This window comes from Parasteatoda tepidariorum, chromosome 1, assembly GCF_982258835.1.
Source record: "Parasteatoda tepidariorum strain Cologne lab strain chromosome 1, Ptep-v5.0, whole genome shotgun sequence".
Lineage (NCBI taxonomy): Eukaryota > Metazoa > Arthropoda > Arachnida > Araneae > Theridiidae > Parasteatoda > Parasteatoda tepidariorum.
Genome location: NC_141755.1, coordinates 111,419,898 through 111,444,197, shown reverse-complemented (window position 1 = coordinate 111,444,197; position 24,300 = coordinate 111,419,898). Strand labels below are relative to the sequence as shown.

Below are 24,300 nucleotides of genomic sequence, written 5' to 3'. Positions count from 1 at the left end.
AGCCAAAACTGAGCACCCAAACCTGCAAATGCAGAACAATGATCAAATCCATTTGCGTGTCCATAGGTGCATTTTTCCTTTTTATTTAATAAAAAGGCTTTTTAAAATTTTCCGTGATGCTTTTCTTTAGAACTAAAGCATTAAGAACTAAAGAACCAAACTAAGGTGCGCTAATTTTTTTGTCCATAGGTGTATTTTTCCTTTTTATTTAATAAAAATGTTTTTTAAAATTTTCCGTGATGCTTTTCTTTAGAACTATGTTTAATGTAGTTTTCAGATCCATACAGTTTTCCACTTAAAAGATTTTAATTTATATGAAAATCAAGAGACGCTACTGGGGAAAGCATGTGAAGTGTTGCCATAGGTAGAGAGTTCTGCTTTACTGTGACGTAAAGCAGAACAGTACGTCACAAGGCCGTAACAGTTAAGTTACGGATCTAGTTCAACCTTGGCAAGGCGTACTTTTGAGAATAATTAAATGTGGCCAAGAATTAAACTTAAACTGAGAAAACTTTTTCATCTTATTAGGAACGATAAACTCGATGACTGGTTTAAATTTACAAACAGGCCTAGGTGTTTGGAAACACGATGTTTAATAATATATCAAATAAGAAAAATAAGTCCAGAAAAGATTTCTTGCAAAAAGAATTAGAGTTTTATACAAGTTAGTACGAATTGATTTTTACTCATGGAAAATACTTGTGTATCTTTATTAATTATATTTTAAAAGTAAAGTTTTATTCACTTATCAGCCTGCTATTTTGTTTAACCATTTGATACCCTTTTAAGCTGATAAAATTTATATTGTAAATTGATATTATCGCACGATGTACATTTAGGCATAAAAAATACTCTTTGTATTACAGTTTTGTGTTGTAATTAGCGATATGAGTTAAAATCATAGACCTTCTTCAGTAGGCAGGGTTTAAGTTTTTTTATCGGATGTAAATTAGGACCAACCTGAAGGTGTGTTCGCCCCCTAGGTTCCAGCTATTTTTGATGGGCCACCCAATATTCATTTAAACTGAAAACCGTTAAGAAAAAATTTAACATTGCCTTATAACATATTTTATTGTGATGTCTTTCTTTCTTATCATTATGAATAAATTATTTTAACGAACTTTTTATAATGCATCTGATTAAAAACATGAAAGCGTGACACTATTTAAATTATTATAGGAAACAACATTATAACCTATTAAAATTGTAATGTTGGGTGTTAAATTTTGACTTCTTTGGATAAATGTTTAAATACAGGGGTTTTCTTCAACAAAAAAGAAGAAGAAAAAAATTGAGGAAAGGAAGGAGAAAAATATTTTTTTTGAAAAGCTTTTTTTCATATTTAATTGTTTTAAATGCAGAACTAGTATAAAACACTTATTCATTTACACTACATAGTTGAATTAAATAAATAATCTCAAAAAATGAAAGCGGTAAGATATTATTTGATTAAAAACTTTTATTTGCCACAAGAATATTTGAAATGGACTGGGGCACCAAGATGAGAGGTCGCTGTGACCTTCCTAAGATTTTCAATATTCGTTAAAATCTGATAAGTTATTCGGCATATTTAGGAAAATTCATTTTATTTTGAAAACACAAATGAATTTATTAAGTATTACATCTACCGACCGGACTGTGTAGATTAGAAAGATCCTGGGTTTTTAATCCTGAACAATGCTTGTATGTTCTTTTATTCCCTGTATCAGGGTTGGCAAGATTTTGCCACAGGTGGAAAAAACCATGGTAAATACCGGTAAAAACCGTCCTGGCAAAAACAGGTTTTTGCCAAGCAAATTGGCAAAAAGTGGCAAAAACCTATATTTTCCAAGATGAGAGGACAAAAACACATTTTTGATACAAAATTATTCCTAAAATTGAAATATATACTATAAATATAAATAATTACAAAAAAATTAACAAAATTATTATTCCATAATTAAATGATAATGTAATAATATATCATTTTAGTAGTTTAAAACATTATTGATTGGAAAATTTGTGATTATTCTTTTTTTTCCAGTGAAATGAACTTATTTTAAATTAATATAACTATAATTTAAAACATAAAATATCTATCAATATGTGTAGTTAATTATTGTACAAATAATCATTTTTTATAATAAATAATAATATTATGCAAATAATAATATTTATTTATTTGTAAAAAAACATTTATTTTAGGATTCTAAAATGAAAAGAGATCACAAACTTTCAATCTTTTAAAAATTATTACCATTATATTAATTATTAATATGTTAAAAATAATTTTTTCATGTAATGTATCAAAATTATTATTCCTTATGATTGATTTAAATTTGTTTCAAGTATTTTGTAATAATATTTAATCAGTAATTTAGATAATTTGGTTTTTGCCGGTTTTTACCAGGTTTTTGCCACTGTCCTGGCAAAAAACCCTTTTTGCCGGCAAAAACTCCAACCCTGCCCTGTATTATATGTCATTACTGAGGGAGCAACGTTAGCCCACCTCATATGGTGCCCTTAAAAGAATGACCAGCAAATCTATCTAATTTATATAGCTAACTTGAATGAAGAGTGTCAATCAGGTGGGCATCGGAAGAAAAGAAAAACATTACATCTTTATTTGCTTTTTTGTTGAAATAAGAGAATGCCTAAATACCATTTAAAGGTACCCATTTATTTTCAACTAATCTAGTCTCCTTCTTCCTATTGAAATCTTTGATTTGCCGATCAGACATTGAGAGATACCAATTAACTAATCTTCAAAAATCCTTTTGTCCATCTTTTGTGTAAGTGAAGAATTTAACAGTGAATAGTGGGTACAGTTTGGTTTTAGCTTTCTGCGACAATTCTCTCTAGTACTAATATCTTTCTGAAAGACATTTTTAATAGTTAGCAAATATATAGGTTAGCTATATAAATATGTTACTAATTTCAAGTAACAAAAGTGCTTTTTGTTTACAAAAAACAAGAAGGGGAAAAAAAGCCTTCATGAATAAAATAGAAAAGTATTCTATATTTTTTTAATTATAAATAAAAGATTTTTTTTTTTTTTAATCTATGCATAAAAGAATACATATTCTAATTAATATCATTGGCAATATCCTTCTGTTCTAAAAAATTATATTTGTATAGTTAACCTTTTTATTATTTTATCGATTTGGAAATTACTTTTTATAATGTCAATCTGAAATTCTAGATGAAGCCAGTCATTGCAAGAAAAAATTTATTCTCAAAGGAAAGTTTTAAAAAAAAAAGAAATCGGAAGCGTTTCTTCCACCTCCGATATGCGAACAAGGCATTTTTAGGAAATACTTCTGCAGAAAAAAAGGACAAAAAGTTCTGCTGAAAAAAAATAATCTTTCAAAAAATTCTGCAAGTAAAATAAACCAAGCTGTTTTTCTTTCGAAATAAAAAATCTTTCTGCAGCAAATATGTTAAGTTCTGCGACAATGTCGCCATGATTCTGCCACGGGGGTTAGTTATATAGGTGAATGTTGGAGTTAGGACAAAATTTCAATTCAGTTATATACACTGAAATAAATACATAAAAAAAAAAAAAAAATTATGATTCACAGACTGCTTAAAACAAGGTTGAATGTTGGTTGAACTTCAGGGAAATATACGTTCGATTATCACTTTATGATACGAAGCTATGATAATTTATTTAACCTTGAAATGTGATAATTTTTTTTTAAAAATTGCAGATAATGTTTAGGATAGTCCAAATCACAGAATTTTATGTTAATAACAGTGCATGTCGGAAAATTCCCATAGGGGATTTTATTTATCCCCTCTGTTACAAGTAATTAGCTTGTAATTTAATTATGAGGCTCTTTTATTATTTTATACCCATTAATTAAACATTGCAGTTTAAAGTAGCATATTCCTGTAGAATTTTTTGTTTTCAGAAGTATTCAATATACTTTTTAGAATAAAATATTTGTGTGATTTCCCCTCTGTTACGCTTGGAATTCAACTATAGTATGGTCGATTCCCACTCAAAGGTGATATCGCAGTATTGATGCAACAAATGCTTCCTGTTATGTATTTTATTTCTAATACTACTACTTATCAACACATATAATACTACCACTGATCAACACACATAATACTACCACTGATCAACACACAACACGGATTTCATGATTTTTATACATTTTTTTTTTATTTGTGATGATTATTTACAAAATGCGAAGAAGGAAATAATTTGTGCTCCCCCCCCCCCAACAAAATCACCCATATATAATTTGTGCCCCACCGAGAATTTCACCCATACTATTAGGATAAAAAATTATTACATGTTCAATTTTAAAAAAATTATATAGTTTTTTTTCTTCCTTTTTTTGTAAGGACAGTGCTTTTGTTATTTTAAATGAGTAACTTATATGTTTGTTATTATTAAAAGTATTTTGCAGAAAGATATTAGTGCTAGAGGGTTTCGTCTCACATAGTCAAAAAAATTCTGCCACAGTTTTTTTAAAATCATTTACAAGACTGATGTTTGATAATATATATTTTAAATAATAAGAAAACTAGTTATGAGGCACATTTCTTAATGTTAAATTTGCTAAAGAAAAGTATTAATAATCCTAAGCTAGACCTTCATTTAATCAATCTAAAGCAGGGGTCCCCAACCCTATGCCCGCGGGCACCATGGCGCCCGTCAATCGGTCTAAGTGCGCCCACTGCTTGTGCCCAATGATAAAATATTTCAGTTTTTCATTTTCCCATTAAATGCTATAAAATTTTTTGTTTATTTATTTATTTTTTTTTTGCTTTTTCAATATTGATGATAAACACAACCAAAATAGAAATCGCCAGGAAAACGACCTGCATCCCTACAGATATAAAAGCACGAAGCAAAATATAGCTGACTTCTTTACTATGTATATAGCTGACTTCTATACTGACTATACTTTGTATATTTTGCAAGCAATTTAGTAATCATTTATTTTAGACAAGAATATTAATACTAATTATATTCATATAATGAATTAACTTCTAAAATTAAATTTTGTGTGCATTATATGTAGTGTGTAGTATTACCTATGTCTACCAACTATGAATTTATCTTGAAGAAATAAATGGTGCCCGCCATTCGACCGATATTCTGGCATTTGCTCTTAGGTACAAAAAGGTTGGGGACCCCTGATCTAAAGGTTTTCATTATATAGTACTTTGCAAAAGCAATTATAAATTGATTTTGAAGGCATACTCCAAGATTGCAGAAAAGAATAGAGCGGAGGACTGAAAGTTTCCAAGAGAATTCTTAAAAAAATATTTTATTCAGTGGTGCATTCTAATTTTATAATCCTCAATTAGTACAAATATTCAATTCGTGTATTTTGCAATTAATCAAAAGTAATTATTTTTCAGATTTGCTTGCTCAACATGAAAAAAAAGAAAAAAATTTGCCTTGCACATCAACTTTTTTCATACAACGACCAACATGTTCTTCCAAACCAATGTTCACTTTTAATAAAGTGAGTGACTTGAAGAATACGAAAGAGAAAAATCCTTTAATCCAGACAACTGTTATTCACAATTCATCATCGAAAATGACAGTTTCTAAACACCATTTGAAAAAAGTCATGAATGGTTCACAGCTTGATAAAAGCAATTCCTCTTCCATAATCTATAATACTAAAAAATTAGCTTTAAGTAATGCAGGAGTTACTACTAAGTTATTAATGAACCAAGAAGCTTCTAAAAAGTCAAAAACTTTGATGGGAGAAATCAAAGCTGTTACGGAACAGCTTAAATCCAAAAATTCTTCTAGGTTTAAAAAAATAAACAGCTTGGTCAAAGTAGAAGGAAAAAAAGATTTGCAAAATATAAAACAAAGTTCAATTAAAAATAATTCCTATTCAAATTTGAATAAAGTTGTTTCAAGTATGGGAAATGTTCCTAAGCTATTATATACTGAAAACAATGCCCATCGTCAGAAAGGCAACTTAAAATCGCATACAGTTTTGTTAGAAAAAATGAATGCTGTTAAGAACTTATTAAATGCTACTACAAAAAATTCAGCCAATGTATTGAATAAAGCTAAAAAGAATCTCCTTGAAAACAAGACTAAATTGAACTACAATAATTGCAGGCAAAAATTTGTAAAGTCTTCGAATCTATCTGCTTCACAATCTAAAAATTTGAGCCGCCCTGTGGACAAATTTCTTCAGAAACAAGATTTTAGGTTGAACAGAGCCTCAAATAATTTTCCAGTTCAAAAAAGTCTTGTCAACCAAATGTCCAAAGAAAGTATTAAAACACAGTACAAAGTTGTAAATAAAGGACTGTCGCCTAGTCGTAATGTGGCCTTGCAAACGCATATCAGTTCAACTGTACTAAAGAATTGCAGACTAGGGAACACGCCCAGGAGTTGTTCAAAGAGAATATTTGTCAAAAGTGTTCAAAGCAGCTTTTCTCCGCCGAAAAAAACACCTAATAAAGTTTGTAAAAAATATAGTCCACACTTCTATAGATCAGCTGTTAAACACCGACAAAATCCAACTTTAAATAAATCTTATAAACTTTCTAAAAGTTTGTTAGAAAATGTTGTGAAGTCTCCAAATAGTTCTACTGGCGTTGATGTCGACTTATTGTTAGAACTTGCTGCCGAAAACAAAAAGAAGCTCTCCAAGTCCAGAAAAAGATTGTACAAAAGTAAAAACAGGCTTATAAATTCATATTCTGTTCAAGGTAGAACGGTCAAAATGATAAAAGCCAAGTATTTCAACCCATACAAAAAGTTTGCTGATTCGAAGTATTCAAATAAAAGTTTCAAAGGTATGTTAATTTTATATGTTTAAAGCTTAATTTTTGGCCATTTGTGAAAGTGTTCTTTTCTGATGGAAAAAGGGTTCCTTATGCAGGGTTGCCACTCCACAGAGAAAACCTGGAAAATGCAGGGAATTTTGATTTTTTCTTAACAAACTGGGATAATACAAGGAATTTTGTTTCTTATTTTTGTCTTTTAAATAGCAGTGACCACTCAAAGCATAATCTATGGGATATTTAACCATATTTCAGCTGTTTCTCCAGCAATTAAAACTAATAAATATAGTTAACCCAATATAGCTCACACAAGAGCACAGTAATAGTTGTTTCCTCTTAATATATTGTGTATAATGTGTACAGCAAAAACACAGGAAATTTTTTTTTCTTTCCAGTTTTGAGTGGCAACCCTGTTATGTATTCAGAATCTGTTCAATTAACATTTTTGGAATAATTTATGTTTCATTGAAATGTTGACAACAGAAGTAGAATGTCAATGTAACTAAATACAGTTGAACTCCGCTATAGTGAACCGTTTGCGGCAGGGTTGGCAGGTTTTTGACATGTGACAGTTTTTGACGGTTTAAACCGTCACGTCAAAAACCTCACTGTCAAAAATGTCGAAAACCTATATTCATATATGAAATTTAATTAATACATAAAATTTATATATTTTTTATAAAGGATTAGTGTTTCTAAATATGTTCTAGAAAAAATAAATTTAAAATTTTGAATGAAAACTTATATTTTGAATAGTAACCAAAATCTTGCATTTTTGAAAACTCACATCTTTTGTTAACATAAGACAATACAAATTTAAGTGCTTTCTGTTAAATACACAGAGTAGTTAGTGTCGATTTACAGTATATTCAGCCTATTCATTTACTATGCTGAAAATTTAGTTTATCCAAATACTTGTGAATTTCATTTTGCTGAATACTATATAGTTTTGTTGTATATCTAAATATTCAGCTGTTGAATAATTACTTCTTGCTTTCAAGATATACATTATTTGTATTCTTAATACAAGTGGAGAAAAAAAAAATTAAGAGATAAAAATTGTTTTAAAATGATAAGTGTAATAATTCTAAATAAATATAATAAACAATATGAATTATATTTATCATTATTCATAAATATAACTACTTTTAAATTCAAATTAACATACTGGATAATAAAGATATTCGGTATAACATTAAAAAAAAAATTTTATACACATGTATCAAGTTTGTATTTATACAACATAACTTATAAGTTCCTTATAAATATTAGTTATATGTTCCTTATATGTCAAAAATGCATAGTAATAAACTTTTAATATTCTTAAATATCAAAAAAAAAATTTTTTTTCAAAATATAAATATTGTGCAAAATTTTTCCGCACATGCATTTGAATATAAATTTCTAAGATTTTAAATCTGTTATTTTACCTTAATTTTAATTAAAAAATATGTTAAAACCTGCTGATTACCTATAGTATAAATAAATTTCAATATAATGCATGGCAACTGTTGGTAGTTTTGAAGTTTATATATTTTCTTGGCAAACTTCAGATTTTGACGGTTTAAACCAGTATTATACCCTTGTCATGTTAAAAACCACTTTTTGACGCCAAAAACCCAACCCTGGTCTGCGAACTCAGTAATGTGTCCACTGTAACCGATGGTTCATTATATCCAAATTTTTTGAAGAATATTTTTTGCATAAGACATTGAATGAAGAATGAAGAGTGAATGATTGAGACAGAAGAATGATTGAAAATTAGGTTTGCAATTTTACATAAGTCACTTAAAAAATTATTAACTAATTAACAGATAATAAAGCAAAATTTGATGAAAAAAGTACTTAGTTTTTTAACATTTTTAAAGCACCTTGGTTTTTGAGATTTACCTATGACAGTTAGTTTTTGCTTTTCCGAATCATTCGTGTTAGCAAAAACAACAACAGTTTTTCTCACTTTGGAGAGTTTCCCATTAGTGCATTTTTCTCCTTCAAATTTTAACGTCTGATTGGGAATCAATTTGTAAAATAGTCCAGCTTCGTCAGCATTAAAAATGTCTTTCTCTTCATAATTCTGTATAATACTTGGCCACACTTCAGTTTTCCACATACGTTGCATCAACACTCGCTTCTTCTCCAATAATCTTTCCTGAAGAAATATTATTCCATTTTTTGAATCTATCCAGCCATCCATTGGAGCACACAAATTCCCTTTCCTCTAATTTTTCAGCAAACTTATTCGCTTTAATTTGAAGCATGGGTCCGGTTACAGGAAGATTTCTATCCCGCTGAGTGGTGAACCATTTTAACAAAGCTTCTTCTACGTTTTCTCTTTTTAGCTCCACACAGTTTTTTCGATGATACCATATTTTTGTCGCATGCTGCAAGAATTGTACTTCGATTTTTCCAAATGTTTGAAACTGTAGATTTTGACAAGGAAAATGCCTTACACAGTGCCGATTGATTGGTTCCATCTTCAATACGCTTTACAATTTTAACTTTGTCCTCTATCGAAAACGCTTTTCTCTTCAGAGAATTTGCCATTTTCACTGCTTTTGAAATAAAAATCTTGTCTCAAATAGATAATGTAAGAATATAAAGAGAGCAGCTGTAGAATGAGTTAAATTGTTCCCCTTCTTGATTGTCAAGGGGTGATTTGTAAAGAATAAGGTTCGAATAGATAAGAAAATTCCAAAAATTCAGCAGGTGGCCAAGTTAACTAGTTGTAGAGCAAGCCAAAGCAAGGCTTGTCAGGGAGGGGGGAGTATAAGATTCTGTTTGACATTTATTACAGTATAGTTAAAAGTGATGAGCATAAAAGAGTGAAATATGGCACATTTTATAGGAATGCATTCATTTTCAGTCCCAACACCTATAAGTTTAAAGATGGAGGATTGAAAAAGATATTTAAAGAAATGAAATTTAAGTCCACTATAACCGAGTTTCCAAGTTCTAAGCTGTTCACTATAAGCGTTAAAAATAACATTATTTAAATAGGAGTACGGACGGGACCGCTAAAAAATTTCACTGCATCTGAGTGTTCACTATAGCGGGGTTCGCCTGTATTAACTTTCATTAAAACAGTCCATGGTAAACTATTTATTTAAAAACAAGCACATCGCTCACTGACGAACAGAGTAACGAAACAACAAAAAGTAAGAATACAACATAATGAACTGAAGCTGAAGTACTCTCCACCTGCTATAGATTAGGGCATGAGCTATCAACCAACAGTAAATGTAAAAAGGCCTGTCGAACACTCATAGTCGATGACATAAGTTGAATGCTACGTCACCAAAAACTGGTTTCACAAAACTGAAGAACTAAACTTTATTACAAGCAATCAAACAAAGAAAAAACCCTTTTAGTATTTATTTATCTAACAAATGTTTTCTTAGTTCATGAATTTTAATGTTGTAAAATTTTTAAACTTTGTCAAAATTCAAGTTTTAAAAACACTTACAAACCTTGTAATTCAAAATTCTTTAACTTGAAATTTAATATTAAAACATATTTCACTACATAAACTGAAACAAAATTGTTTTCAAAAAAATATTAAAACATTAATTAGTTATAGAATAAATAAGTAAATTCCATACTGAAAAATCTTCAAAGGTTAACATAAAGATAATAAAATCCTGTCTGACTGGGACTCTTAAAGAAAAAAGATTTTATAATAAAATGTAATCAAACTTTTAAAAAAAGGAATTTTCTCCCTCAAGGTCTCAATGATTGAATTTGAAGAAGCTTTTCCTATGCTTCCGGAATTTCACAGATTGGGATGAACTCTGAATTTTGATTAAAAGCATTTTTTGTATATTAATATAGATCTGCTGTATATTTTATTTATGAATCGTATAAATTTTTAAAAAAATTTTAAATAGCTATTATAAAAGTGAATTTAATTGGTTTCCCTTTTTGGCATGTGGTTTAAGAAGTGGAGTGAGTCAGTAAAAATGTGCCAGAAATGCTATGAAAAATTGCTAAAAAGTAGAGTGCAAACAAAACCTTCTTTTCCTCATCAAAAACTGTCGAAAAACTTTTTATCAGTTTATATAATACTTAAAAAAATTTTATGTATTTTAGGATATAGAAGTGATTCCAACATTTCAAAGAGCGGTGAGAGGTAAGTTTACTAAAATGCATTTCATATTTATAATTATTTAACAAACATTAAATTTTAATTTCGGCCAGTAAATTGGATATTTCATAAAATGCTAGTTCAATCACAAAAATAATGTGTTGAGGAAACCGTACCGCAACAAAAGCAGTCTAACCTTGATCCATCGTTCCTGCATCTTCATTTAACGGTCATATGCTATTCTTATAGTGTTAATATTTAGATTTTTTTAAAACTATCAGAATTCCGCATCTATCAATGGAAAGGAAAATAAGGATTTGTTGTCCTTGTTTCTGCATCAGTTGGTAGAAATGTTGAAACTGTGGACTAATAGTGAAGACATGGTTCCCAGTAGAAAAGCATCCCTGGCTCTGCAGTCGGTAAGCTGGTGAGTGACCGCTTTGATCATCATGCGGACATGCGGTATCAGTCCTCGTTAAACTGTTCTACCGTAAAGTGCTTGACTTCGGGCTACCAAAATAGGGGAACCCTCTGCAGAGGATCAAAACTGAGATGGTATGTCTTGGGATCATCCTCGGGGATGTTTCCCAACCCGTCACCAATAGCCCATTGTTCATCAGTACCTACCTGTCAAAAATTGGTTGCAAAAAATTAGGTGCAGTGCGATATCAATCAAAAAGGCAAAACGGAACTGCAACATAATGGAAGTCTGAATCAACGAGCAGCTCTGTAACTGATGAAGTAAATTTGATTATTTAAAATAGGCGTGTACAACCTATGGCCTGAAGGCCGCGTGCGGCCCGTCGATTGTTGATGATATGCGACCAGCTGGAACTACTGAACACAATAAAAAATTTCTTTTAATTTGGTTTTTATCTAAACATTATAAATTTTCTTTTATTGAAATGTTTAATTCAAATTTATGCTACTCTATAAAATATGTATTTCTCTTGCACTTTCATTCTGTAAGCTTCTTTTTGATTAGAATTTGTATCCGCCTCCCGATATTTATGTATATATATATTTGATAAATGGAAAAAGTTTTTTAAGAAGGTGTATCAGTTTTTTTGAATAAATTCAAATAATTGAAAGTTCTTAATTTTCCACAAGTAATTTAATTTGGTAAAAATATTTGGTGCTTAGAACACTAATGTTTAGATAAACATTATCATATTTACCCCTAACATGACCCCAGAAGCAGAAAGTGCCTAAAACTGCGACGTACGTCGCAGAACAAACGAAGTCCTGCAGAACAATTTGTATCTTGAATAAGTGACAACGTTTTCCTGCGAACCCCCCTCCTCCACCTACCTCCGGTAGTCTTGCAGAACAATCCCCAACCCTAATCTCATACTACATTTTTACGTAGACCACAATGACCTGACAGTTTAAAAGCTTCTCCACATACCTAATCTAGCAGAACATTTCAGATCTTTTACCATGGGAATAATCCGGTAGTCTTGCAGAACAATGCCCAATCCTAATCTCACACTACATTCTTCTGTAGACCTAAATGACCTGAAGGTTTAAAATCTTCCCCTCATAATCTTGCAGAGCATTTCAGATCGTTTACCATGGGAATATGCCGACCACATCAGTAAAATAAAGGCTTCATTGCACATTATAAAAGAGCATCTTATCCTCATTTCAAGTATAGTAAGCATAGAGGAGTTCCAAAATATGGTAAAGTTATTGCTTTCTTCATTGTTTAAAAATACAAAGAATGCATTACAAATGTTTGGCCAGGAAAGTATGTTTCAAGAAGTTCCTCTGCAGATTTGCCTGTTAGCTCCAAAAGACTACTCTCCGTCTTAAATTATTCTGAGCTTTCTATATTTTCCTCAGATGTAATGCAAATGATAATCTACATTGATTCCATGTTGAAGCAGTATAAAATATATTTTGAAAAAGAGGAAAACGTTGATATTGTCCTTAAACGAATGAAAATTCTCTTTAGCTTTGACCACTTGCTGTTTCCCAAGAATGATGTTGCTTTAGAAGAGGCACCTTTGACACCCTGTTCAAATTTCAGCACATTAATCAGTAATCTCTCTCACCCATATCTTTGCCATTTTGAGGTGGAAATTAATAAATTAACTATAACATTTTTATGAAATGGGCGTATCAGTTTTTAGCAGACAGCAGTAGAAATCGATATGTAGTTTTATCTAGAGAGCTTCTAAAGCAAGCCGTAAAGGAAGTAAATTCAGAGATTTCCAATTTCATAAAGTTCATGAACTTTTCATAATTTCCATTCCCATTTCAGAAGTAATTTGTGAATCGTGGGGATCCATGATTGACAGAATTGTTTCTAAAAGACCAAATGTTTTCGATGGAGATGAAGAAGTTATTGGAATAACAGACCAGCGAATGTTTGTGTTTGCAAATGGTGCACCATCTAGGCACTTGTCCCTTCGAAAGATTTTTAAGGCAGACCTTATTTTAATGTTTGGACCTTCATATCATTAGCATTTTATAAATAATTCATCATCATCATCGTCATTAACACAATTTTGTACTTCAAAAGTGATTGAAAAAGTAACAAATCAAGAATGTTTGCCTTGGTTTAAAAAATAATGCACTGTATCTGTGTATGATCATATATTTTAATAAATGAAAATATAGTATTTTAACGTAAAGGGGATTTTTTTTTCACTGTGAAATGCTTGTAGAACATTTGCATAAATTAATAAATCCTGTTGCAGAACATTTGAAAATATTCTGCTTATGGGAACATGACTAAATATGAGTGCGGCCCTTTGTTAATCTACGTGCTGTGTAAGTGGCTCTTCACTCAAAAAAGTTGTGCACCCCTAATTTCTAATAAAGTTTACTTAATTTTTATGTTGTATAAAATAATCTAAGAAGTTTATAGTGAAGTGCATGGTTGCAGTTAGCTGATTCATAGAAGCATGTAGCAAAAATTTTTCTTAAAATAAAGTAGCAATAAAGTGCAACTGAACAAAATTGTTAAAGCTTTTTTTTTTTAGAAAATGTTTAGTTTAATATGAGTACCTACTTGCTTCTAGTGAATTGTTTTTGAAAATGTTTTTCTCGAAGTTTTTGTTTATTTTAAACATCTGATATTTTTTTTCATTTCTATTACTTGTTCGTTAAATAAAAAAAATTTTTTTTAAGAGTATTAGTATGTCATAATAGATGTTGAAATAAATTTTGTAATATTTAATAATTTTATCTGTCAATAGCTTTCTACCTAAGCTCAAATACAGAAAATGCCCTCAGAAAAAAATAGTGAATCTTGGTAAGTCTCTTTTTTTGGTAAACATCAACTTGTGCATCATGTGTTATCTTTGTTAATTAAATTAAAACACTAGTTGAAAGATTATTTTTATCACTTAGGGGAGAGTCGGGTACCCCCGCCCACTCTCAATTTCATATGTATAGACTATTTTTTCAAGTCAATGGGCCATCGGACATAAATTGTTATATTGAAAAAAGATTATTTTCGAAGTTTCAAGTATTTATGCAGCTGTTAACATGGTGAACAATAATTTTGAAAATATGTTGAATACAGTAGTCATGAAATTAAGAAAAATTGGTTGAATATTTCGATTAAACTTCATTTTAATACTAAAAAAATAATTTTTTCTTTACATACAGCATTAAAGTATGTAGTCTTAAGTTTAATTTGCACAAAGAAAGAAGTCTATATGTAAAAAATTGTTCGAGTAATTGCAAATTTACAAAAAAATTGGATTTCGGGTAGCCCCGCTCACATGAATGCCGGGTATCAAAGACCAATTTTATTTTGTCAATAAATGTACGGTTGCAAAGATTATTATTTTATTGCTTCAAATTTGAATGTTATATGCATTTTTAACAACAAATATTGTTGTTATTAAATGATAGAATTCACTAAAAGTATTTAAATATGTAATAAATAAAATAATTTTGTGATAAAAATGATAAACAAGGTTTACCTATTGTCAATACATTGGTCATTTTCATTTACACTTGAAAAAACAGTCAAAAAGCATAATTTTTGTAACTGGACGGGGCTACCCGACACATTTTGAAAAGAGCTGAAAAACATGTTTTTTTTTAATTTCTATTTTTTTAAGTTAAACTATTCTTTTTTGGTTTATTCTTTTTGCATTATTTAATTAGATGGTAAAACAATAGAAACATACAAAAATATTGATTATTACTCAATATTATACAGAAATATAAGCAATACTCCTTAAGTGAGCGGGGCAATCCGACTCTCCCCTAATTTGTGTGAAATCTTAATTTTGGGAAAAGGGAAATTTTATATTTGGCCAAATGAAATTCCTAATTTAACCGAATTATAAATTATTGTTTGCAATTATTCTTAGGTATTATAATAAAGAAACATCAAGAGAGATTCTGAAGCATTTTTTGCTTCACTAAGCTATAAATAAGTATAAGTTAAAAAGTAACTTAGCTGCCAACCTTTCTTTTATATTTTACAGGGTTGTCTCTCCACAGGAAAAACAGCGAAAACCTGGAAAATACAGGGAATTTTGATTTTTTTTTCTTAACAAACTGGGAAAATACGGGGAATGTTGTTTCTTATTTTTGTCCTTTAAAAAATGGTGACCACTCAAAGCGTAATCTATAGGATATTTAACCATGATATTTCAGCTAAACTAAACAATTTCATTTACTGTAGCATTATTTGAGTATGTTTCTTTTTTCCTATAAGTTTCTCCCTCAATTAAAATTAGTATAGTTAGCCCAATATAGCACAGTAATTGTTGTGGTTCCTCTTAATATATTGTGTATGATATGTACTGAGAAAACACAGGGAAATTTTTTTTTTTCTAGATTTGAGTGGCCACCCTGTATTTGGTATTTATTTATCTGCTTAACATGCAATTTATTTTTAATCTATTCATCATAGATATCTAAGGTTTTGATTAATAAAATAATGTATAAATATTTTTCCAGGTATCAAAAGTACAAAACTATCTTCACATAGAAAATCTTTTATCTGGAAACCTGTGATAAAGACTCTAAGTCCAGTTTCAAAAATGATGGCCAGGTAAAATATTTCATTCTTATTATGTTATATAAAGTACTGTTGATCATTATTTATTTGGTATATATTAAACATCATGCATGCCTCTCTTTTTTTCTCTCTCTATTTAAAGTTATAAAAGATATAATTCAAACTGATATTTGTAGTATTTAAAAAGTTTTTTTGATTTAAACACATTTTAATTTGTAATTTTGCCATAAATTTAAGACTGATGTAAATAAAAAGAATTATATTCCTTGGAATGAATTTAAAATAATTAACTATTTTACTAATTGTAACAGTTAACTTTGTTTTTTTGCCAAGAAATAATTAAGTTAGAATATGAACCCAAAATTTTTGTTAAAATTTTAATATCAATATTCAAGATCTGGTAAATCTTATTTAATTCAATTTTTAAATTTTCTTTAGCGATTTTCTTTTTCATTTTAATTTAAATCTTTAAATTATTTGACTGATTGGTTAAAAAGGAATAATTTTTTTAATTGCCCTTTAATTTATTCTTTAATGCTTTCAAATCTAGTGGCAGACATTTCCATATAGTTTTTAAAAATCCGATATTATTTATTATAACAATCAAATCTTGAAACGAAACACGCATTTGAGTAACCCCTTTTTTGAAGACTCCGATTCGCGTGATTTTGACATTGATCTGTTTTTTGGTATTTACTGCTACCTATTTCATTATTTTTACTTATTTTTTCTAGTGTGATAATAATTTGCAAAATGTGATTATGAAATAATTATTGCATTTGTAACACAATGTAAGAATATCGCCCATAATATTAGAATAAAAAAATATTACACATTCAATGAAAATAATATGTGTTTCGTTTTCTTTTTTTGTAAACGTAGCATTTTTATTACTTTGAGTTAGTAACATACATATTCAGGGTGCGTAGCGTTTGTAAAAAGTACTTAAAGGTGCTTTTTTGGGGATTTTGTTTTTAAAAGCTTTTAAAGGTGCTTTTTTCAGTTGGCGTTTTTAAAAAGTGCTTTTTTTTTCAAAATTTTTTTTTACCCTTCAGTGATATCTGGTGGATCGCATGCATTTCACGAAAAATGGGGAGTTTGCTGCGTAATCATTCACGCAGACTTCATGTCGTACCCACGTTATGACTTGCGCATGCGCGCATACTTGAAACGGAAACCCGAGTGCTCCAATTCGGGTAGAGAATGTCAGATCCTTATGAAATCTTTTTCTTTTTAATTTATTTTAATTTTGTTCTTGTTTATTTTATTTACTTCTAACACTTTTTTTGACGTAGGGGGTAAGGGTACTTTTGTTCTGAGTTCAGGGTCAAGTTGAATTCACTCAGTGATTTGGGAAAGTACTGATTGTTTCAATTTACGCCCGTTTCTTTTTGCGTTTTTTTTTTTAACGCTAAAACTGTTTATAAAAAGTTTTTGTTTTTCAATAATATCATTGATTGAATATGAATTTTTTGAGTGCTTGAAAATTTTTGTAAAGTGCTTGAAAAGTTTTTAAAAAGTGCTTATTTTTGATTCAAAGATTTGGCTACGCACCCTGATATTTGTTATTATTTAAAGCAGGGTTGGCAAGATTTTGCCGCAGGTAGAAAAAACCATGGTAAATACCGGTAAAAACCGTCCTGGCAAAAACAGGTTTTTGCCATGCAAATTGGCAAAAAGTGGCAAAAACCTATATTTTCCAAGATCCAAAACACATTCCAAAAACACATTTTTGATACAAAATTATTCCTAAAATTGAAATATATTTTATGAATGTAAATAGTTACAAAAAAATTAACAAAATTATTATTCCATAATTAAATGATAATGTAATAATATATCATTTTAGTAGTTTAAAACATTATTGATTGGAAAATTTGTGATTATTCTCTTTTTTCCAGTGAAATGAACTTATTTTAAATTAATATAACTATAATTTAAAGTTTAAAATATCTTATCAACATGTGTAGTTAATTATTGTACAAATAATAATTTTTTATAATAAATAATAATATTATACAAATAATAATATTTATTTGTGAAAAAAACATATTTTAGGATTCTAAAATTAAAGGAGATCAAAAACTTTCAATCTTTTAAAAATTATTACCCTTATATTAATTATTAATATGTTAAAAATAATTTTTTCATGTAATGTATCAAGATTATTATTCCTTATGATTGATTTAAATTTGTTTCAATTATTTTGTAATAATATTTAATCAGCAATTTAGATAATTTGGTTTTTGCCGGTTTTTACCAGGTTTTTGCCACTGTCCCGGCGAAAACCCCTTTTTGCTGGCAAAAACTCCAACCCTGATTTAAAGTATCTTGCTGAAGGATATTAGTGCCCAGAAAATTTTGTTGCAGAAAGCCAGAAAAAATTCTACCACAGGGGTTTTTATCCATTGAATAGAATGTTTTTATGCAGCTATGTGTACAATTAAATTAGTATAAAAGTGAGAAAACTCCTGCCCGATTTGTAGAGAAATTTTTTTTTTCCTTAACTGATAAAAAGTGTTATTTAACTGTGTCATATTATGTTTAAAAATGGTTTATTTATTGTGAATTTTAAGTTGTTTTTTACCCATTGGCAAAATGAGTCTTGGTTTGGGTTTCATGGCGTCCTCACTTTTCAACTACAATAATCAAGAGTAATAAGAGTGTGCATGCATTGCTATGGCGACCGCTGCTGTTTGATAATTTTTTTAGAATTCTTTTTTACACTTTTAATTTTGTTATGCATTAAGTGAGTTTATTTTTGAGATCTGGGACCAGAGAGATCCCATAAATATTTCTTGAGTTGTGAATAAAAGAGAATTTCATCATTTGAACGATATTTTTATTGTTTTAATTAAGAGTCAGAAATTCTAACCTATAGTTCAAACTGGATCGTTTTCAATACTAATTCAGATGAATATCACAAATAAGGAAGGTCCAAACGGATTGACTAGGTCCCAAAAGTTAGAGTTGAAACAAGAAAAACTATACCAAGGTCTAAACTTACCAGGGCTGAAAAAGCCTAAGAACGTAGGCGAGAATACCTTAAGCAAGCGTTGATTCATTGACTGTTCGTGTAAAATTGAAAAAAAGCTTAGCTTTCAAATCATATTTCATGTATGAACTTGTGAATCCGAAACAGTTGTGTGACGCGGCTTACAATCTCCATCGAACAACATTGTACCAATCCGAAAATTTTAATGTTGATCTCGTTTAGCTGTTCAATATCTATTCAGTCATCAAAAGAATTTACGCAAAATGTTTCTGAACTGCATTTAAATATGTCTGCAAAATTGTGTACCGAGCAGTTCAGGATTAACAGTTAAAGATGTCCAAGATGAAAACACGATAAAGTTTAAAAATGAGACAACAGCCATTTTGTCAATGGGTAACGTGTAATCGCCTTGTGGCGATCACAATTTTCTTCATTTTGTAGTGAATCATATTTAAATTTTTTATTCATCTTTTCACTGTTACAATTTTATTGATTCATTGTTTTAAACAAATATTATTCAGAAACTGAAGTGATAAAAAAATAACTTGATTTAAAACTTCATTCTCTATAAAATTATATTTATTTTTTAAGCAAAGGAAATTTTTAATCAAGTTATGAATCATTGTTGGTTTACTAGCAAAATTTATTTTGAGGTACATTGAAATCAATTATGGCCTCATTGTAGAAACATTTCGTTTAAAAATACAAGCACATTTTTAGTAATATCTTACCACTAATTCTTTCAATTAATTTAATTTTTTTCATTTTTAATTAATTTATTATTTAATCATATTTAATTAATTTACCTGTTATTTAAACATTTGTGTTGATAATCAATATTTTGTAAACCTATTTATTCTAGCCGTGCATTAAATCGTAGCATAAATCAAGCAACAAGAAAAAAGATGCAGAAAATCAACTCTTATTGCATGTTTTATAACAGATTTGGACGATGCAATAAAGGTATTAAATGTGCTTTTGTTCATGATCCAAGCAAGATTGCTGTTTGCACCAGGTATGCACTTTTATTTCCCTTTTTTATTGTTTAACAATTCATGTGACTTTTTAAATTTTAATCGTAATTTTCTTTCAAAAAGATGTTTTTCAAAGACATCTTCAATCGCATCAGTCAGGGGTGATTGTATTCCGGGGTTCCTCCATGTTTTTGGAACCTTTTTTGGGGGGGTCTAAAAACTAGAAACAGAGCATGCAATTTTTGCACAGATATCGTAACAGGGTTAGCAAGGTTTAGGACAGACTGGATTAATCCACGGTTTAAACTGTCCTGTCTAAAATCCCTTTGTCTAAAACTCTTTTAGTCAGATTATATCACAATTTTAAAAAATGTGGAAAATGAAAGGTTAATTTTTTAGCAAGACGCAGAATGAAGACAAGTTTTTGTTTTATTAAAAAAGTTTATTATTATTTTTCATATTGCATTATTTATAACATAATTTATCAGTATTAAAAGCATATTTATTCATATTTAAAAGATAAGGTATTCACTTTTGTTGTTCAATGAATTGTCGAGTTTAAAAGTTATAAATCTTTTTCTATTATATTATTTTCGTTTAATAAGCTAAAGCGGATTGTATGAAAGGTATCAAATATTTATTAATATACGTAATTATTATGTGTCCTATAGTTACACCTCTGGAATACCACATCTTTAACCTAATTTCAAGGTTTTGGTCACTTTAAGACAATTTTAGTCAGTTTAGGACAGTTTAAGACAGTTAAACCCACGTGTCTTGTTCAAAACCAATTTAGGGCGTTCGAAACCCCAAACCTGTATCTCAGTATTCTGCATATCTCAAGAACATTGGTTCGCGGACATCCGCAAATCAAAAACTTCAATCTGACAAAGTTGTGAAGTTTATTCTAAATCCTGTTAAGGGACGTTTATATGCATTCTTCTGCCCATTTGATTCTTTTGATTTGGCTTTTTTTTTTCGCCATTTTAAATATTTGTAACTACTCTGGAATCTGCTAAGATTGCAATTCTTAATCACGCGATTTTAATATCAAACATCAATCTTTGTATTTACCTGCTTTAAAAGCTAAGCGTTGCAATTTGTATGCATGTGATTTATAAAATTGTTCATCGCAATTTTTATTTCACGTGATTGAAAAGTCCGATATCGGGATTTGCATTTACCTGTTTTTGAAACCCAATGTCACAATTTGTATTCAAGCGTTTTTAAAATCCATTATTATGATTCGTATTCACATGTTTTTAAAATCCAATATTGTCATTCGTATTCATGCGTTTGTAATATCAAACTTCAATTTTTGCATTTATGCTAGATTTAAAATCTACACATTCGGATTTGTATTAACGGGGTCTAATCTAAACATTTTGAAAAGTGATTCATGTACACGCGATTTTAAAATCCAATATCGCAATTCTTGTGAGAAATAAGTTTTTCCTTTTAGTTACTCTAAAAGTGTGATATTCTGCATTAGTAGGTAATTTAATTATAAATGTTAATTTAAAAAATTATATTAAATATAAAACATATAGGTTGTATAAATTGATATCGATTTTTTGCACATAAAATTTTCAGGGTTTTTCACTCTGTGCCTCGATTGCCCCTGATCAGTTATTATTAAAGCTGAAATTAAAATTGTTATTAGAGTTTCTTCTTTATAAATTCTGTTAAGTTCTTTATTTTTGTTTTCAAATTATTGATTTTTGATTTATTTTTTTTAGGTTTTTACGTGGGACTTGTAAGAGTGAGAAATGCTTATTTTCTCATGAGATTAATCCTGGGAAAATGGCTCTTTGTTCATTTTTCTTACAAAATGCGTGCACAAAAAAAGACTGTCCATACCTGCATGAGCAACTTTCCTCTGATGCTGAATTGTGCAAAGCCTTTGTTCAAGGCTACTGCCCTAATGGAAAAACTGTAAGTGGTTTAAAATTCTTTAATCTATTCTTTGTTGTGGTTAAAAAATTCTTTAGTTTAAGTTAAATAATGAATTTGTTTATTTTGTTTTTGAAACTTGTATATTTATATTTTTTTTATAGTTTGGTGAAAATGTTTTATTTTATCATTATTATATCACAAAAGTTTATTTTAAAATAAATTCTAATTGCAGAATTGCACAACTTTCACCCTTTACCATATTTATAATTTATATCACAAGTTTGAAAAACCTGATTTTATTTCCCAGACTTTCAACATACAAGCTATCCGCACACCTGAAAAGTCATAGATTTCTATTTTGAACAAAATTTGTCATGAAATTTCATGATTTTAGCTATATATTTTTTTTTAAGTCATAGAAAGTCATGGATTTAGGTTGCTGAAAAATCTAATTTTTTAAATAGAGTTCGACCCCCCCCCCCCCCCCCATTCCATGGTGTTCCGAATATCTGAATTCGACAGTCATATTTTATTCATGATATAAAATGTTTATATCATGTTCTTTAAAAATTATGGTGCTCTTTCAAAGAATGAAAGAAAGAACATCATTTCTAGAGCGAATTATTTTTTAAACTTCTCTGATTTCAGAATTATTTTTTTTAATTCCAAAATGAGAACAGAAAAATCAAGAATATTTCTTTCCTTTCCCTTGAACAAGAAAAGTATCTTTATCATCATCATCATAATAATTCATCAGGTATAATTCATCAGGAAAAAAAAAAACGAATTATTTGCTTTTATATATATATATATATATTTTTTTTTCCTATTTCATTGCTTCAACTCTTTCTTTACTATTTTTAAAATTTATAAGTATGAAGATGCAGAGTATAACAGTTTCGGTTATACTTATCATTTCAAATAATGTTATTATAATGTTTTTTTTAATTTAGTGTTGTGTTTTTGTCAGAGAAAACAGTAACTTTAAGTCATGAAAAATTCTTGAAATTAGTCATGGATTTGAAAATCTAAATTCTAGCAGATACCCTGAACATAAGCTCCTTGAATTGTTGGAGAAATGACATCGTTTTCTCTAAACAATGCGGTTTTTTCCGCTAGCATCGCTGGTGCTCTATCCGTTTCAATATCTGAACATTTATTAAAACCTCGTAATTTTTTCTCTGCTTCGCAGATGTTCTTTCCTTTTGTGTTATCAGTCATTAGATACATTTCCAATAATTCCTTTGTGAGAAAAATCTTCCAGTGTGCAAATATTAGACATTAGGCGTATAAATATTAGATATTAATCAAACTAACTCTCATCAGTTTGATTAATGCTTTCATCAAAGCAAGGTGAGAAATAGGCACTTTTTTTCTCAATTAAATCAATTAATGATTTTGCTACCTGCTCTGCTAAGTTTGATTAAAAAGCGCCATTGAATCAAATTTCTAGGCTTATCTATCATCGCCAAAAGCTTTCGCCATTTTAATAGCACATATTTGTTTACTAAATTGCTATCTGTGAATGGCTGCTTTAGCCAGAACAAGAGAAATGAATGCTGAACAGATGATTGGGAAAAAATTCCTGCTTCAATTACTTCTTTAAATTAGCAATCAAAATAATTCAAGATTCTCCTCCGTAGTTGTTATGATACTTTTCTTCATTCAACAATGAATAATGTTTTTTCATCTTATATTCTTTTTGCATGCGTACTTAACATTGAAACTTTTTGCAATTAAATAATCCCTTTCCAAACGGTCATTGAAATTCCTAATTTCCAAAAGTAATGCCATCTCTGAATTCACAAAAATTACAGAAAAAATAAGAATTCTGATATTACATAACTTTAAAGCTAAACTTAAACAAAAATAATAATTAATATTGAAAAAAAATTTTTACAAATTTATAAAATCAAATCTAATGAACTTACACTCACAGCTTTTGAACCTTTATAGAAAAGTCCCAAAATATTTTTTTCTCTTGTAATAAAATAACATTTCAATAGAAATGTCAAAATGATTCTAGGTAATGTTCTGCTAACATGCAAAAAATTATATGTCAATCTGATAAAAGCTTGAAAGTGATGTTATAACTAAAGTATGTCAAATAGTTATTGCAAACCAATTGCAGAATCATTTATTCAAGCTTTCATGAATTTGTAAACACCTAATTTGTCAAATTAATATTAGATTAGGAAACATAAAATTGGGCAAAAATCTCTTTTCATTATTTATATACACAAACTATATGTTTGATAAGTACTTTTTAAATAAACATAAAACTAAACTGATTTAATTTAAACTTGTTTTGTGTACAAATAAAGGAAAATTTTAATATTTGAAAGTTTCACATTTAATCTTATCTTTTTACTTTTTTTAAATTAATTTTAGTCTATTTTGAACATTAAATAATTATATATATATATCTATATATACACACACACATTAATAAAACAAAACTTTAAAAAAAAAATCATTTTTTTTTTTTTTTGAAAGGTTAAGTATTTTAAATTGTACAAGTATATATGCTTTTTCATTTTTTTCTTTTAAAATTACTGTAATGAAAAATTGATCGGAACCAAAATGGGATGTCCCAAAAATA

General features: G+C 28.9%; 1 protein-coding gene across 2 annotated transcripts in view; it reads left to right on the top strand.

Annotated features, from left to right (window-relative positions):
- The first annotated feature begins 458 nt into the window (after positions 1-458).
- LOC107454697 (uncharacterized) overlaps positions 459-24,300 on the top strand; it is a 33,270-nt gene continuing 9,428 nt past the window's right edge. The window contains exons 1-7 of one of the 2 annotated variants that reach the window (XM_087150408.1): positions 459-664; positions 5,362-6,771; positions 10,846-10,885; positions 14,047-14,102; positions 15,773-15,866; positions 19,691-19,843; positions 21,542-21,737. In XM_087150408.1, the coding sequence (XP_087006534.1) occupies positions 589-664; positions 5,362-6,771; positions 10,846-10,885; positions 14,047-14,102; positions 15,773-15,866; positions 19,691-19,843; positions 21,542-21,737 (2,025 nt within the window). In that variant the 5' untranslated portion in view covers positions 459-588. The remainder of the gene's footprint in view (positions 665-5,361; positions 6,772-10,845; positions 10,886-14,046; positions 14,103-15,772; positions 15,867-19,690; positions 19,844-21,541; positions 21,738-24,300) is intronic. The other variant, XR_015428821.1, reaches the window with a different exon arrangement.